Consider the following 16176-nt stretch of genomic DNA (forward strand, 5'->3'; position numbering starts at 1 on the left):
TTTCAAGTACTATCTTCTGAATGAAGCCTTTCCTCACCTCTTTCCCCCTCCCCCAACTGCTAATGACCTCCCTTCCAAATAGCCTTTATTTAATGACCTTTATCTTTGATAAACCTCTTAGGGCAGTGAGTGCTTAAAACGGAACTGAGACTTTTGGGACACTCAGCATCTGAAGGTCTGCATGTGTTCACTAACCTTACATATTTATTGTATGTACTTGTCTCCCTCAGCCTAATGTAAGCTTCATTATGATTAGGGGTTGTTTCAGTCTTTCTTTGAGTATCCCCAGGACCTGCTGCAGTGATTGGCACTAGGGTAGGTGTTTAAAACTTATTCACCATATTAAGTTTTTAACAAATCACTAAAAAAAAAAAAGAAGAAGAAAAGTGCCTCAAAGTCCCATTCAAAAAACTCGCTCCTACTCAGATGAGTTCAAGGAAGATTGATAGAATGACTGCAGCAGAAACCCCTCTCCACCCAATGCCCCTGTCTCTATCCCTGATGTTCAGGTCAAAGAGCCTGGATTAGTGAAGAAGAGTGGGGTCTTGCTAGGGTTTTCCTGGGTTCAAATGACTTAAAAAAATGTGAAAGTGTTAGATGGATGAGGTAGTATTATCCTCAGAAAACCTGACACGTGTAAATTACTTTTAAGATACTTCCAGGATTGATTAATGATGTCCAGGATTATTCTGCAGGGCTAGACTATCTGGTGTCCCATGGCCTTTGTGTGTGTGTGTGTGTGTGTGTATGTGTGTGTGTGTGTGTGTATGTGTGTGTGTGTGGCAATTGGGGTTAAGTGACTTGCCCAGGGTCCCACAACTAGTAAGTGTCAAAGGTCTAAGGTCAAATTTGAACTCAGGTCCTCTGGAATCCAGGGCCTGTGCTTTATCCACTGCGCCACCTAGCTGGCCCTCTCCCATGGCCTTTTGATTTAAACCCAGTTCCTTTTCCAGAAATTTGTTCTTTAGATCAGTAGCTAAGGGAAAGTTCTTGTTGGACTACTCTTGTTCTTCTAAGAAGTTCTACTTTCCCCTTTATTTCTATTTTCTTTCATTCCCCCCACCCGGCATTCTCAGTTATTTTCCTTTCTCATTTGTCAGCCTCCCCCCGCTCCCCGCATCTTCTTTAGCCTTTGGTTTCAGGTTCTTGCTTCTTGGTTCACAATTTATCCCATCAGCCTCATTCCCTGAATGACACACAAAGACAGAATTGGTTTTCAGAGTCATTGTTTACTGGTTCTCAGAAACAGAGCTTTGTACCATTACAATTTCCTCTTATTCAGCAGGAACAATACAGGTAAATACTCAGAATGATTATGGCCAAGCCTTTCTGAGAGGTTCTCTCTCATACCTCATCTACTCTTCAGCACTGGGCTAAAGAGTACAATTCATTCACCAAGCAAACATACATGTTGGAGCTGCACTACATTTAGAGGATGACTTTTTTTTGTCTCAGAACACTTCTTACTTCATATTAGTTAGAGCTACAGAAGCACAGAGATGCTTATTAAGTGGAAATATATGTCATCCTATCAACTGCCCAGTTAACAGCTTGTCACCTGATTTCCTCTCACAGGCTTAATTCATCACACTCAGGTCTCACTGACACAATTTCTAATCCCATTCTCCTCTGTTTCTCAAACAAGTGACTCTCTCCCCAGGCTTTGGTGAGTGCTTTAGACAGTAAGCCACTAAAATCCACAAATGGTAGGCCCTGTCTCCTCTACAAAACTGGAATCACATCTTTACAAAAGAGTAAAAAAAACCAAAAACCTAAAAAACCCTGATTTCCCCCAATAAAAATTGAACAATATCCTACCGGTAACCAGAGATGCATGCAAATAGAAATATTAATTCCCCTAGACTTAGATTTCTTCTCAGGCTTGTCCTGTTTCCCATTCTGAATAGCTTCTATTTTCATTTCCATTATATGGAATATTTTCACCTCAATTCTATTCAGTTTTGAAGGTGGCATTTCTCATTGGCTCTGCACCAGGGGCACCCACTACAATACATTGTACAATAACTGCCCTGTATATTTAACAAACCTTTGTCTCTGTCTAGAACACATCAAAGTTTGGTGTTTACATTGGAATTCCTCTGAAATAACCCATCACAGCCAAACTGTAGCCCTGAGACCTTCATTCAATTAGTTTTTAACTTCATCAGATGTCATCTCTGAGGGCCCAATTTTGAAATCTAGATAAAGAAAAGGAGAGGGTTTTTCATAAGGAAAATTTTGGTAACACAGATCAAAGACACAATTTTACCCTTCAATCTGTGGTCAATATAACTTGGTTTACAATTAAAGAATGACTTTAATTGTCAAACTTCTGAATTTTATTAAACGTTCATGACAAATGCATTGAATTAATTCCAGACCTGTATAAATACACATGCAGCTTATCTGTTTGTAATTTGCATTTTTATCATTTTTGAAACAGTACAATGTACTTCCTGCATCTTATTTTCAGAATTTGCATTTTATCATCTTTGGCTATCCAGTATATAGTATGAAGTACTTGAATATCTCATTCTTTGAATTTGCATTTTTATCATTTTTGATTGTAAATCATAGGATGTCCAGCACTTTTCTCTTTTCTCCTTTTCTTCTCTCAACCTCCTGTTTTACTTGCTTCCATTTCTTCTTGGCTCTAATAATAAAATATATACAGAAAAATTACTTCTTCCAATAGCTTTTCTTAAGCATTTTAATATTCTTTGGGGCTCCAAGTTTAAGATCACTGAATCTCAGGCTCAGAAGGCATCCTGAAGATCATGTAATTCAACCAATGTCTAAGTATTTCTTCTCTCCCATCCCCATAGCTGGTCATTCAACCTCCATTCAGCCCTTCTAGTAGAGATTGGGTTTCTATCCTTTCTATTATTTTTTTCACTTCTTAACTCTAAAGGTAACACTACCTGAAAGCCAACTTAGTTTAGTCTAAAAATCAGTTAAATGCCCTCTAAACTAACTACACACTTCCTTCAGATTCTTGGGGGACTTTGGTGCTGGGTCGGATAAAAGTAGAAAGACCACATGTTAACATCACACGGTGGGGCACACAAGAAGTCCTATTATTTGTTCTGACACTGGTCTCTCCATACCTCAATTCCCACCAGCTTCAGCCCCAGCAGAAGAAACACACTACAAGTGAACAGTGAAGAAAATCCACTTTTCCTCGTATCTACTTTCTCCTACCATTGGACAGGTCTTTCTCGTGTAACTTCTCTTGTTGGTAAACTCCAGCTGCCCCAAGTTTGAGGGAATGTCTGTAGCAGGTTGGGTTCTTTCCCTCCCTCCCTCCCTCCATCCCTCCTTAACATCTGTCCATCTTGCTCACTTTGGAAGCCTAAGACAGGTGGATAGGAGGAAAGAGTAATAGCTTCTGATGCCCAGTCATTATTGGTTAACTCTGGCATCAACAGGCACATGCCAGAAGTTGGAAAGGGAGGAAGTGCGTGAGAGCCTTGGCTATTTAAGGAGAGCCAACTCCAGGGCAGCTACTCCCTGCTTTCTCCTTCCACTCATGGAAGATTTGGGGCTCTGCCCAAATTCTCTTCCCTAACCAGGCATGGAGGTTCTCACCTATCATCTCTGCTATGCAAGAGGCTGACGGTGGATCTCTTGAGCTCAGGACTCCTAAGCTGCAGTGAGTTAAACCATCAGGTGTTCACACTAAATGGTTAATTGGTACAGGGAACCCCCAGGAATGTGGTGCTACCAGGTTGCCTGAGGAGGGGTGAACTGACCCAGGTCAGGTAAAAGCTCCTGTAACTATCAGAGTGTGGCCAGTTCTGTGAGTAGAGAGTGCACTGGGAGACCCAGTCTTAATATTTTTTTCTTTAAATTATTTTTTTTCTCCAATTTATATTCTCTCTCTCTCTCTCTCTCTCTCTCTCTCTCTCTCTCTCTCTCTCTCTCTCCCCCCCCCTTTCCTTCCTTTCCACCTCCTTTCTGTCTTTGCCCCTCTCTCTTCCTGTCTCTCTCATCTCACCTCTCTTTCCTTCCATCTGTCTTATTCTCTCGCTTTGTGTCTCTATCTACCTCTCTACCTTTTTCTGTCTCTTGTCTCTCTCACTTTATCTTTCTCCATCTCTCTCTCCCTGTTTGTCTCCCTCCCTCTCTTTTTCTTCACTCTCTCTCTACCATAATGTTATTTTATTGGTTTAGGGAACTCTCAGTGAAGAACCTCGCTCTAACAATACAGATGAAGACCCATTCTGCAATTTTGAACCTTAGAGAGTTGCACTGGGCACTGAGAGGTGAAGACTTTCCAAGAGTCACTAGGAAGCCAGTTGTGCCAGAGGTGGGTCATGACCCCAGGCCTCCCTGGCTTTAAGACCAGCTCACTATCTACTATGCCAACCTGGACCTCTACTCCAAAGGTTTCAGTGAACTTACAGTGACAGGCAACCTTATAATGAAAGCCTTCTATTTAGCTTATGATTTGACTATTACATAGGCATCAATAATAATTCCCAAGTAACAAATTCCAGGGTAATAATAATAACACCCATTCACTCAACAAACATTTACTAAAAGACCTATCATGGGTCCAAGGCACTGGGCTTTATGAAACAGGGGCTAGATCTATCAATATATGGTGGAACTAGTATTAAAGAGGATCATTATTTCTACTGTCACCTACCTTAGCTCCACAAATAATCAATGCCCCACTACTACCATCATTACTAAGATTAAAGCTGCATCCACAAGACCCTCATTCAGTTTGGGGAGCTAACTCATACACACGAAGCTCTGAATTTGCAGCAAAAATAAATATTTTAAATAATTATTTATTGTTTACTTTAAGTGAGTAAAGAAACTTCATGGGCCTCTAACATCACAGGCAGGCCTGGCTCCTAGATCCTCTGAGCCGGAAGGGAAAGCTAAATTTGAATGTGTGACCCTCAGGGCAGGGCATGAAATCTATGCACCTTTAGCCTAGCATTGCTGAGAAGGATTTTTATTTGTTTGGTTTTTGTTGGGTATTGTTGGAGGTGGGGCATGGTGTTATGGAGGAAGGATGGGAGAAGGGATTGGACTGGGGATGGACCTCTAAGGTCCCTTTCATCTCTTAAGATGCCATGGATTTATGAGTACTCTGAAGTGTGTGTCCATGTGTGAGTTGTGTTTATGGGAAGAAAGGGAAAAGACAAAAGGAAAGGCAAAGGAGAGAAAGAATAATAGAAATACTACCAACTACTACTTCCCTGAAGCTTGAAGGTCAGAGCCTAGGTAGCTGGGCCCCTTCAAGGCTTCATGAAGGCACAGAATGAAAACTTAGCTTCATGTCACAAAAAAAGGGGCTGCCTTGAGAAGTAGCGAGTTCTCTGCCACTAGAAGTCTTCAGGCAGACACTTAATGAGCTCTTGTTGGGGAAGCTGGGGAAGGGAGTCTGGTTCAGAAAATGGGTCAGGCCAAATGGCCTGAAAAGTTCTTAACTTTTTACAGTTCCCCTGCCTGCAACCAGGATACCAAAGTCATTCTAGGAGTGTCTAGTGTCTCAGGAGGGTAATTCTTGATCAACTGAGCTCAAGGGAACATCAGTTGCTATGCATCAAGGGGAAGATCTTCATCCTGAACTTGCCCTAGTGATTTTCTGAGAATGTTCTGAAGGCTCAGGGTAACAAGGATTACAAGCTAAAATATGGGTTCTGAGCTCTTGATTCAACTCAGCTCCCACCCAAGTAGGACTAGCTTGGAAAGATTCAAAGTCGCTGAGAGAGAATGAAAACACTTCTCCAATAGTGTCCCAGATCAAGTTTAGGCAATAAGAAGGAAATGAAAGTAGAGAATCATAGCAGCTTTCTTCAAGATATTCAATGGAAAATTCACATCCAAGAGAGTTCCCGGTGATTACTAAGACTGTCCCCAGAGTGATAGGGAGTGTGGACTGAGAGGTCCACAGCTAATCTGTATCTATTGGAATTCTTTATAATTCTTTATCAATGGGACTTTGAATACGGTTAGGGCCCCCTCCAAATTAGACTTTATATGTACAATCACAAAACGCCATTTTATCAATGACAATGGAAGAATACTACATCTTAAGCAATTGTAAAAGTCACTGAAATCCCCATACATCTTATAGAGAAGAAAAATATCAAAATAGTTTTCAGTCATGCCTAAGAATAATTAAATGAGCAAGAAGTGATCCTATAAGAAAATGGACAAAATCTTTACAATACACCGGCACTTTTCAAACATTTTGGTCTTAGGGTGGCTTTATACTCTTAAAAATTATTGAGGATTCTCCAAGAGCTTTTGTGTATATGTTTATGTATCTATTGATATTTACTGCATTCAAAATGAAAACATCTCAGTATTCTTATGAAAATGGTTTTGACCTCATGGACCCCTACATGGTAGACAAAGCCCCTTAGTCTCTCAGAAGTGAGTGAATGAATGAAGACCAATTTCAAGATTCATGGTTCACTTTTTCCCAGTATCCCAAACTGTTTTTGATGTTTAAATTCAATACTTATTGTTTACCCTAAAATTTCAAAATCAGTAGTTACCTGAATATATCTTTTCAGTTTTTGAGTACGTTTTTGAAAAAGGAATTCTTTTTCTCCATGTTGAAGCATTATAGGATGTTGAGGTATATTTGTCTAAAGGAAAACAACGAGGAAATCAATCACACATTTTATAGAAACATAATTATTTCCCACAGATATCCCAAAGAGTTGCAAGGATGCTATCAATACTGAACACCACATCCCTGTGGAGAGATTCATTCAAATACTCATTTTACCGCTAGCAAAGCACCAGGAGTCGTTCATCAAGGTCATTCAAGTTGGTGGATCCCAGAACTAGTGTCTTTACCAGCTGCCCAGTCCCAGAATAACAATCTGATCTAGTATATGTTGAGACTGTAACAGGAATATGATTGTAACAGGAATAAGTACTTCCTGTCAGATGAGATCAAAACATCCTATTGATCTGATTGGCTAAGCTTCTATGGAGTCCTGTTCTTTCCATTTTTGCAAATCCAGAAAAACCTCCAAGCTCCAGTTTAATGCTAACCTCTTTCCCAAGGTCTCCCCCCCACCATTCCAATGGTTCTTTAGTAACCACAATACTTATTGCTTTCACCATTCATGGGGCACATAATCCCACATTTTATCCTGTGTTAAACTTGTTTCACTGTTGCTTAGCTCTTCATATATCCATCCTGTAAAGTGATGACGCCAGCTTTGTAAGTTCTTATGGACAGAACAGCTAGATTTGTTGGTTTTGTCTTCATATCCTCATATCCTTGCACAGTATTCCCTGAATGGCCGGTACTTATTTAGTGCCTGTTGGATTGGATTGGTAACTAATGGAAATGGTTTCATTGACTGATAAGTTAGACTGTATATCTCTTATCCCTCCAACAAAATTAGAATAATCTTTTTTAAGTCAAACATGCTGTGCATTATAGTTTATAAACCTGTATAGTTTGGGGACAACAAACTATAATGCCAGACATACCTACCATTGAGTTTTAGATTAGAGCTGTGATTTCACTGGTCTAAGGAACTCCTGATTAGGGAATTCTCTCTGCTAACTTGATGATCATCTGTTGTTGTACAAAGTGGTCTTCAAGAACTGCCTGGACTAGGGGCAGCTAGATGGCACAGTGGATTAAGTATCAGTCCTGGATTCAGGAGAACCTGAATTCAAATCCAGCCTCAGACACTTGACACTTACAAGCTGTGTGACCCTGGGCTAGTCACTTAACCCCAACTGCCTCACCAAAAGAAAAAAAAATTGCCTGGACCACTGAGAAATTCAATGATTTGTCTGGGATCACAGAGCTAATGTGTATCAGAGGCAGACTTGAATCCCAGTCCTCAACACCAAAGACAGCTCCCTAGCCACTGTACCACAGTGCCTCTCATAGCAGGCATTCACTAATTCCTAATTTAAGGAAGGCAGTAGCAGTGCTTCCAGTTTCGTACATGAGAAAATATTGGACCAACCAATTATATTACCACATTCATACAAAAAACCTTGTTTTGTTATTTCTTCAGCAGCTACCTCAACAAAAATCTCTCTAGTCAAAGAACACATCTCTTGTAATGGAATGCTAATGCTGAATTCAATGCACTAAAGTATTTATTATGCACCTACTGTTTTCAAGGCATTATGCTAAATGCTGTTGATAATCTATTACACAAGTCCTGCCTTCAAAGAACTGATAAATCTTCTGAGAGGGATGAAGATTCAAGAGAAATTGGTGAAGGAAAGAAAATTTCAGCTGAGGGGATCAGGGGAGGCTTTATGGAGGAAGAGGTACCTAAACTGAGCTTTGAAGGAAAGGAAGAATACTGGCCAGGAAGATGCCAGGAGGGGTTAAGTTCTAGCCATGGGGGAATGGCTCTCCTGAATTTCACAGTCAGGAAGTAAGAGAAGGCAGTCATAACTCAGAGAGCACCTCTTACTCCGATTTGACAGGAAGATCGAGGATGTGAAAGGGAGCAATGTGAAATAAGTCCAGAAAGCAAGGTGTAAGACAGCAGCTTTGTGATGGGGCTTTGAATGCTAGGTTTTTAAATCCAAACTGTGCTTAATGTACAAAAGCTTTTGTGTTATATCAGTGTCTCAGGAGAAGTAGAGAAAGCATGCTGAGGATAAAAGAAAGATGCTGCTGAGGTTTCATGGGCACATAAAGTTAAATACAGCGAAACAGAAGAGCCATTGGAAGAAAATGGGATACAAGAAATTAAGAGTTGGCTGAAATCATATACTGAGTACAAATGGTTATATCAGCAGTGTACTAGAAGATGAAAATATGCCAGGCATGATGGCAAGCATTATAAATCTACTGAGCAAGGACAGTCTAGAGACAAATAATAGGCAGTGACAGATATGGAAACAAGTAGTGAATACCCAAAGAGGAGAGAGAAGGGACAATGGCTGTGATAAAGTATTAAAGCAAAGCAGACGATGCAAAAAAAAAATTGGAAATGGTAACAGAAATGGAGCAAGGAAATGATTTCATTGTACAATTCTGACCCAAATTCTGACTAAACCCTAAGTCTTCATTCCGCAGTTTCAGCTACCTTTGGGTAAACACTGTTCTTCCCCATGATCCTCTATTGATTATCACTCCACACACTCAAGGTATACTAGTAAATATTTAACAATCAGCTTCCCCTCCCCCAAAATGTATCCAGGACACATTTCTAAGTTTAATTTGCATTATTAACATTTTATTGATCGCCTTCTTACATCTAGACAATCAACAAAACAATGAGCCAATTTGTAACATTTGCCTATTTCTGAGGCCTCAATGCTCATAATGAACAGTTAACAACCCCAGGTTGCACACCTCTGCCTCCCACTCACCTCCGTCTGCCAGTGGCTCTGCTCCCCTTCCCCTTGTCCCTCCAGGAGTGATTGAGGGAGATAAAGTCATTTTTAATCAGTTGCCATACTTTCCTTCCTTCTGGCCATGACAACTGATCTGCCCAGGAGGGGGAAGGAAACCCAGAAGTACTGACCCCAATCCCAGTCACTAATCTACTCTCTCCCCACCCAAGCCCTCACTATGCCATCTGTTCCCTCATCCTAGGTTGGAGGCCCTGCTTCCCTGTCTACTGTATCAAGCCTGATACTTTGGTTATTTAAATGATGGAAAGTAAAACTTGAAAATATAGCACTAGAGGTAAGGAGGACAAAAAGAGAAGTGGGTAGCAATGAAAAAATGGATGAAATAGCTTTGCAGGAAAAAAAAATGGTAACCCATCTACCGTCTGTGACATTTTTTGTCTGCCACAATACTTCCTTTTTTTGTGGGGCAATGAGGGTTAAGTGACTTGCCCAGGGTCACATAGCTAGTAAGTGTCAAGTGTCTGAGGCCGGATTTGAACTCAGGTCCTCCTGACTCCAAGGCCGGTGCTTTATCCACTGCACCACTTAGCTGCCTCCCACAATACTTCTAGAATAAAGAATGGAATCACTTACGTGAGATGGGGTTGAGGGAGGGGGAAAAGAAGAAAAAAAAGGAAGCAGGCATGGTAGGTAAGCTAAGTCTGATCTTGAATATTTTGCCACAGATCTCGCCACTGACCAATGGGAAAGTCCAATTTATATACCTGGACAAAGGGACACCTGAGAGCTATAGTAATGAGCATTTTAGAAGTGAAGGCAGTGTACCAGACATTTTGAATTCAAGCTAAATGTAAGCCAAAGTCAACCTGCAATGATAGGATGTGTCATTTGGCTTCCATAAAATGGGGGAGAAAGTAAGTCTGACCATTTATAAATGAAAATTGATAGCTTCATAAATGAGCAAAATGAAATCTACAATCTCTCCCATACATTAATTATTCCCTATCCAAAATACTCTCCCTAGCCACATCTCTTCCATTAGAATGGAAACTTATTGAAGGCAGGGATTATTTGGCTTGCTTGTATTTGCATCCATAGCGCTTAAGCACTGGGGCTGCCATACAACAAGTGCTTAATAATTATAGGATTTTTTTCATTCACTAGTCACTGATAGAACAGAGCTCTATAAGCATGCATTTTCGAAGAATTAAAATTATAAGTAACTCAAAAAAATTATAAGTAACTCAAAGGGCAAGAAATGAGCATTATTACCAAGGATGACTTGCACATAAGAAGTCGAAAGATATTAATGAAAATCTGCACTACCAGAAAAGGAAGTGAATTTGGCAGGTATCAAGAGTGGAGAACGACCTAAGTGATACATTGGTACCCCGCCTCCCCATATACTTAAAGAATATGAACAAACCCTTCAATGAAAGAGATGACATCTCAGGCTATCTTAACAATTTCAAGAGTATCCAATAATCAGAATTGAACCAACCCGTCTCACAGCAGGAGTAAACCTAATATGAAATTTAATAGACTTGAGTGACATTTTGTTAAGTTCAGGGAATTGTAACCCAGTCTTCAAAAGGGCAAAATTCATCAAGAGAAAGGAGAAAAAGGCTGACTTTGCCTTCACCAAGGCCTTGCCTTGCTGACACAGTACAATGATTTTCTCTTATTACATGATCAAATTATTTACATGCAACATGCGATAGCTAGCCATCTGTGCATGGTACAAGAGACGAGACATTGTCAAAAAGATTGCAGTTAACCCTCAAACTAACCCTTTCAGAAAGTAATCACAAAGGCCTGCCAAAGAGCCAAGCCACTGGACTGAGAGTGATAATTGCACTGCATGTTACTAGAGCAAGAAAATGTCAGCCACTTACAAACAATCCATGAGGGTGAAATAGAGCAGGGGGAAAATAGTCTTTGAAGTAGGACTCCAGGGTATGCAATGTCAAAGCTTCTATAAGTGACATGAGACATATGGAGATGCCCCTATAGTCTGTCTCTGTTAATTTCCCTGTCTGAAATGAAACATAATCTGAACCAATTTGGCCGCAAGAACCATTTCATAAGGAAAATTTACTGTACTAATTCTCAACATGCTTTAGATGGGATCTGTTTTTTGAGGCCCTTCTGCAACTCTTTTTTGTTTTTGTTTTTGTTTTTGTTTTTGTTTTGCAGGGCAATGGGGGTTAAGTGACTTGCCCAGGGTCACACAGCTAGTAAGTGTCAAGTGTCTGAGGCCGGATTTGAACTCAGGTCCTCCTGAATCCAGGACTGGTGCTTTATCCACTGAGCCACCTAGCTGCCCCCCTTCTGCAACTCTTATTGCCATGAAAGGAAACCACTGGAACTCTAGAACTTAATGACCAAAGCCAAGGAGATATTGATAACATTTCGGGGCTGGGTTTTCTCAGGGTTATATTGGGCATTAGAAGACAGTGAGGGAGAAAGAGCATAACTATACAAGAAAGAGTATAACTATGAAAACTGGGACCTAACAGAAGAGGGGTGTGTTTATTTTCAATTACTTTTTTAATCATAAAAGTATTTTACTATTTTCTAGTTACATCTAGAGATAGTTTTCAACATTTGTTCTTATAAGATTTCTAGGTTCAAATTTTTTCCCCCCCTCCACTCCTTCCCCCCTCCCCAAGACAGCCAGCAATGTGATATAGGTTATATATGTACAATCACATTAAACATATTTCTATTTTCAATTAATTTTAAGAAATTGATTTCTGTAGCCAGTAGAGACCAAGAACCTGCTCCAGGTTTTCTTAACCATATCCTAAGTGTTGGCTGCATTCTTTTGGCATTCATCCAGGTGGACAAACTTCAGATCCTTGTGACAGAAATGAGACTTTTTCCCACTTATGGAATGAGATTGGTGATATGCTTGCAAAACAAGAAGGCACCAGATAACAATGACGATCGCAATCAAGCTAAAGGGATCTTAAAATGCTAGTCACCGTCAATCAGGTCAATTAAAGAGCCTCACCTGGACAGAGATTGAGTTTGGGTTCCTTGTTAACATTGACTTTGTTATAAGTCCCATTTGCTGACCTGCCGCGGGCTGGTGAGTTCAATGAAACACTCCTTACAGTTTCTCTCTGAACATGAACATAGGATGCATTCTCTGCGTTCCTGTTTTTATCATTTCGTTGGTAGCTCATTTTATTTTTGGGGTTTGGAGCCTGTGCTGCTGTGGAGGGAAAGCAGAAATCAAATGGATACAAAACATATCTATCCGAAGGGTAAGTTATAAAAACAAAGTCTCATTAAGGAGCTACAATTGGGTCTAAAGAAAAAACATGATCCTTTGTGTTTTTCTGGAAGGATATCCTAGTGGGGTTGTTTTATTTCCTTTTTTTTTAAAAAAATCTCTTTTCTCAGTAGTAATAAACCAATTTTAATACTTTACCTTTTCTTGTCCCTGTGCCTGGGGGGTTCTTTGGTTCCTCATATATCCATTTCTTTTTTTTCACCCCTTTAAAGTTAGGTTTCCTCGCTGACTGAGCATCATTCACTTGAAGAAGAGAAGAGTTTATTTTAAAGTTGTTGCTTTTTTAAAGAGATGATTTCATTTAAATATTACTATAGGTGATAATTATATATCTGCACTTCAGTGAGTTGAGGAAAAGAATTGATAACTACACTATTTCTATTCTGATGTTTTCTAGAACAAAGGGAGCTCTTTGAAGTACTCAGAAATCTATTTTGGAAGCAGTGAATAGTAAAACAATTTTCAGCAAATTACATTCTTCAGCAATAAAAAAACTTTACAAAAGCAATGTGTGAATTATAGTAAAAGGAAACAAAGTATATTCCAAATCTCATTCTACATCACTGACTAGCACATATTATTAAGTATCAATGGGCTTGGCATTTTGAACATTTCAATACTTTATTATTATTTTGACCAAAAATATACCCAAGAAGGTCAATCATTTTTAAATCTTACTTTACTTTCTTAAAACTCTTTAAAAGAGGATTTGGCTAAATCTCTGTAAACCAAACTGCACAAATAAAAAATTCAGTATTCAGATGTAAAGTCTATGACATTATCCTATACTACTGTCCTTTGTCTTCCTCTTCATACCCCTAACAGTGATCATTTCTCAAGATTCTCTTCTCTACTGTCTTGGTTTCCTTGACTATACTTATTTGTTCCAAGGAATGGCACTTCTTTGGTGGCTGAAGACAGAATAGTATAATGAATTAGTGAAAATGAGATAAACAGCACTGATAGCTATAAATATATACAGAAGAAATTAAGTTCAAAAGGGCAAATAGGGAAATTTTGTTACTGTATTGTTAAAGTAACTATGTGTGGATGTATATATATATATGTGTGTGTGTGTATGTGTGTGTATATATATATATACACACATACACACACACATATATACACACATATACACAACTATGACTAACAAGTTTATAGTTTCATATACATGTTAAAAAAATTTTCATATTTGTGTTGATGATGATTGATAAGCCCATAGTAAAAATTAATTTAAAATGAATAGATTAGATAGCAGAAAAACTAGAGACAGGGAAGACCATAAAGGATTTTACTGCAATAGCCCAGGTAAGAGAAGATGAGGGCCTCAACTAGAGAGATGGTAATGTAAATTTAAAATTTTTTTTTTTAGTGACACAATTGGGGTTAAGTGACTTGCCCAGGGTCACACAGCTAGTAAGTGTTAAGTGTCTGAGGCCAGATTTGAACTCAGGTACTCCTGACTCCAGGGCCAGTGCTTTATCCACTGTGCCACCTAGCCGCCCCGAGATGGTAATGTAAATGTTAAGTGGTAGGTGGAAGAAAATATAAATTTGAGAAATATTGGGAAGGCTGAATTGATAGAACTGGAAGATGATTGGATACTATGGAAGAGAGAACCACCCACCAAAGAGGCCTTTCCAAGATTTTGGATGAGAAGAATGATGGCATCACCAATAGAAGTTATAATAATAATAACAATAAAGAGAAAGGGCAGGTTTAGGGAAGAAATTCAGCTTTGGACATGTTAAGTTCAAGCTATTGTCCTGAATGTTCAGCAGGCTTTCCCAATCATGGCGCTAGAACTCAGAGAAGTTAGATGTATGAGCCTGATAGACATACATAGTGAGGTGACCACTGAATTCATAAGAATAGACAAAACCACCAAGAAATTGGGAGGTGTGGAAATGGAGGAACCATAGAAGCAACCCAAGAGGGACTAGAATGGTAGAAGGAGAATCGGATCAGTATCATGGAAGCTAAGGGAAGAAGAAGAGAGTGGTCAGAATTGTCAAATGCTGAGGAAGGAAGGAAGGAAGGAAGGAAGGAAGGAAGGAAGGAAGGAAGGAAGGAAGGAAGGAAGGAAGGAAGGAAGGAAGGAAGGAAGGAAGGAAGGAAGGAAGGAAGGAAGGAAGGAAGGAAGAAAGGAAGGAAGGAAGGAAGGAAGGAAGGAAGGAAGGAAGGAAGGAAGGAAGGAAGGAAGGAAGGAAGGAAGGAAGGAAGGAATAGAAAGAAAGACAGAGGAAGGAAGGAAGAGAAAGAAAGAAAAGGAAAGAAGGAAGGGAAAGAGAGAGAGAGAGAGAAAGAGAGAGGAAAGGAGGTTTGAGAAAGATAACTAGCAAAAAGATAAATAAGAACCAATTAAGATGGCATTAATGGCTTTGGAAAGAGACATTTCAGTAGTGGTGTAGGGACAAAAGCCAGAATAGAGGGTGTTAATAGTAGTAATTGGGCACTAAGAAATAACTACTCTTTCTAGAAGTTTAGCATGGAAAAGGAGAATACATAGATAGCTTGAGGCATGGATTGTCAAGTGAAGTGTGTGCATGCCTGTGTGTTTGTATGTGTGTGTGTGTGTCCATCTCTCTTTCTTTCTGTCTCTCTCTGTTTCTATCTGTCTGTCTGTCTGTCTGTCTGTCTCTCTCCCTTTATTTATTTATTTTAGGATTAATTTGGTGTGCATATATTTGTAGGCGGAGACAAAGGACCCAGGTAAGAGAAGTGGTTTAAGATGAGTTGGAAAGAATGACCAAAAGAACAATGTCATAGAAGACCCTGGAGAGGACCAAGGGCACACAAGTAGAGGCTTGTACTTCCAATGGAGAAAAGGTTTTGAATTATGGGGGAGTTGAGGTAAAGGCTCTTAGCATGAATGGCCTTAGTTTTCTCAGCAAAATAGGCCAATTCATCAGTTGATGAAAGAAACCCTGTGGAAAGTGATCTTGGGCTTGAAAGGGGAAGAGAAGGCTTAGGATGACCACATTACTGTGGAGAGTGAAAGGATTACAGTGCAGCAGTGGATTTTTTTCTCCCAACTGTTTTGCCTCCTTAATTATGTCCAAAGAAGTGGGTCAAGCACATTGGACTGTAAAGAGAAGCCAGCCTTGAAGAGGGGGAATTCATTATGAATAATTTTCAAAGTGTACGATACTATGGGCAATCAAAAGCATTTATATGGTATTTATTTGTAAGTAATTTTTTTAAGGATTTTATTATTTTCTAGTTACAACATTTTTTGTCCTTCATTCTTTTTTTTTGTTGTTGTTGGTTTTTTGTTTGTTTGGTTGGTTTTTTTGTGGGGTAATGGGGGTTAAGTGACTTGCCCAAGGTCACATAGCCAGTAATTGTCAAGTGTCTGAGGCCAAATTTGAACTCAGGTCCTCCTGAATCCAGGCCCAGTGCTTTATCCACTGCGCCATCTAGCTGCCCCTGTAAATAAATTTTTAAAAAAACGTTTGTTCATTCATCCTAAAAACAACCCTAGGCAATAGCTAATTGATATCTCGGTTTTTCAGACATGAAGTCAACAAAAATTGTATACACTTTTCAAA

At 39.5% G+C, this 16176-nt stretch overlaps 1 protein-coding gene across 2 annotated transcripts in view; it reads right to left on the minus strand.

The window, feature by feature from the left end:
• Positions 1-2617: 2617 nt before the first annotated feature.
• The window catches only part of C5H12orf50 (chromosome 5 C12orf50 homolog), a 38297-nt gene continuing 24738 nt past the window's right edge, over positions 2618-16176 (minus strand). For both annotated transcript variants that reach the window (XM_043964945.1, XM_043964946.1), the window contains 4 exons: positions 12764-12868; positions 12341-12544; positions 6525-6617; positions 2618-2653 (listed from right to left, as the gene is read on the minus strand). In XM_043964945.1, coding sequence (XP_043820880.1) covers positions 2628-2653; positions 6525-6617; positions 12341-12544; positions 12764-12868 — 428 coding nt within the window. In that variant the 3' untranslated portion in view covers positions 2618-2627. The remainder of the gene's footprint in view (positions 2654-6524; positions 6618-12340; positions 12545-12763; positions 12869-16176) is intronic.

Source organism: Dromiciops gliroides, chromosome 5 (genome assembly GCF_019393635.1).
Source record: "Dromiciops gliroides isolate mDroGli1 chromosome 5, mDroGli1.pri, whole genome shotgun sequence".
Classification (NCBI taxonomy): domain Eukaryota; kingdom Metazoa; phylum Chordata; class Mammalia; order Microbiotheria; family Microbiotheriidae; genus Dromiciops; species Dromiciops gliroides.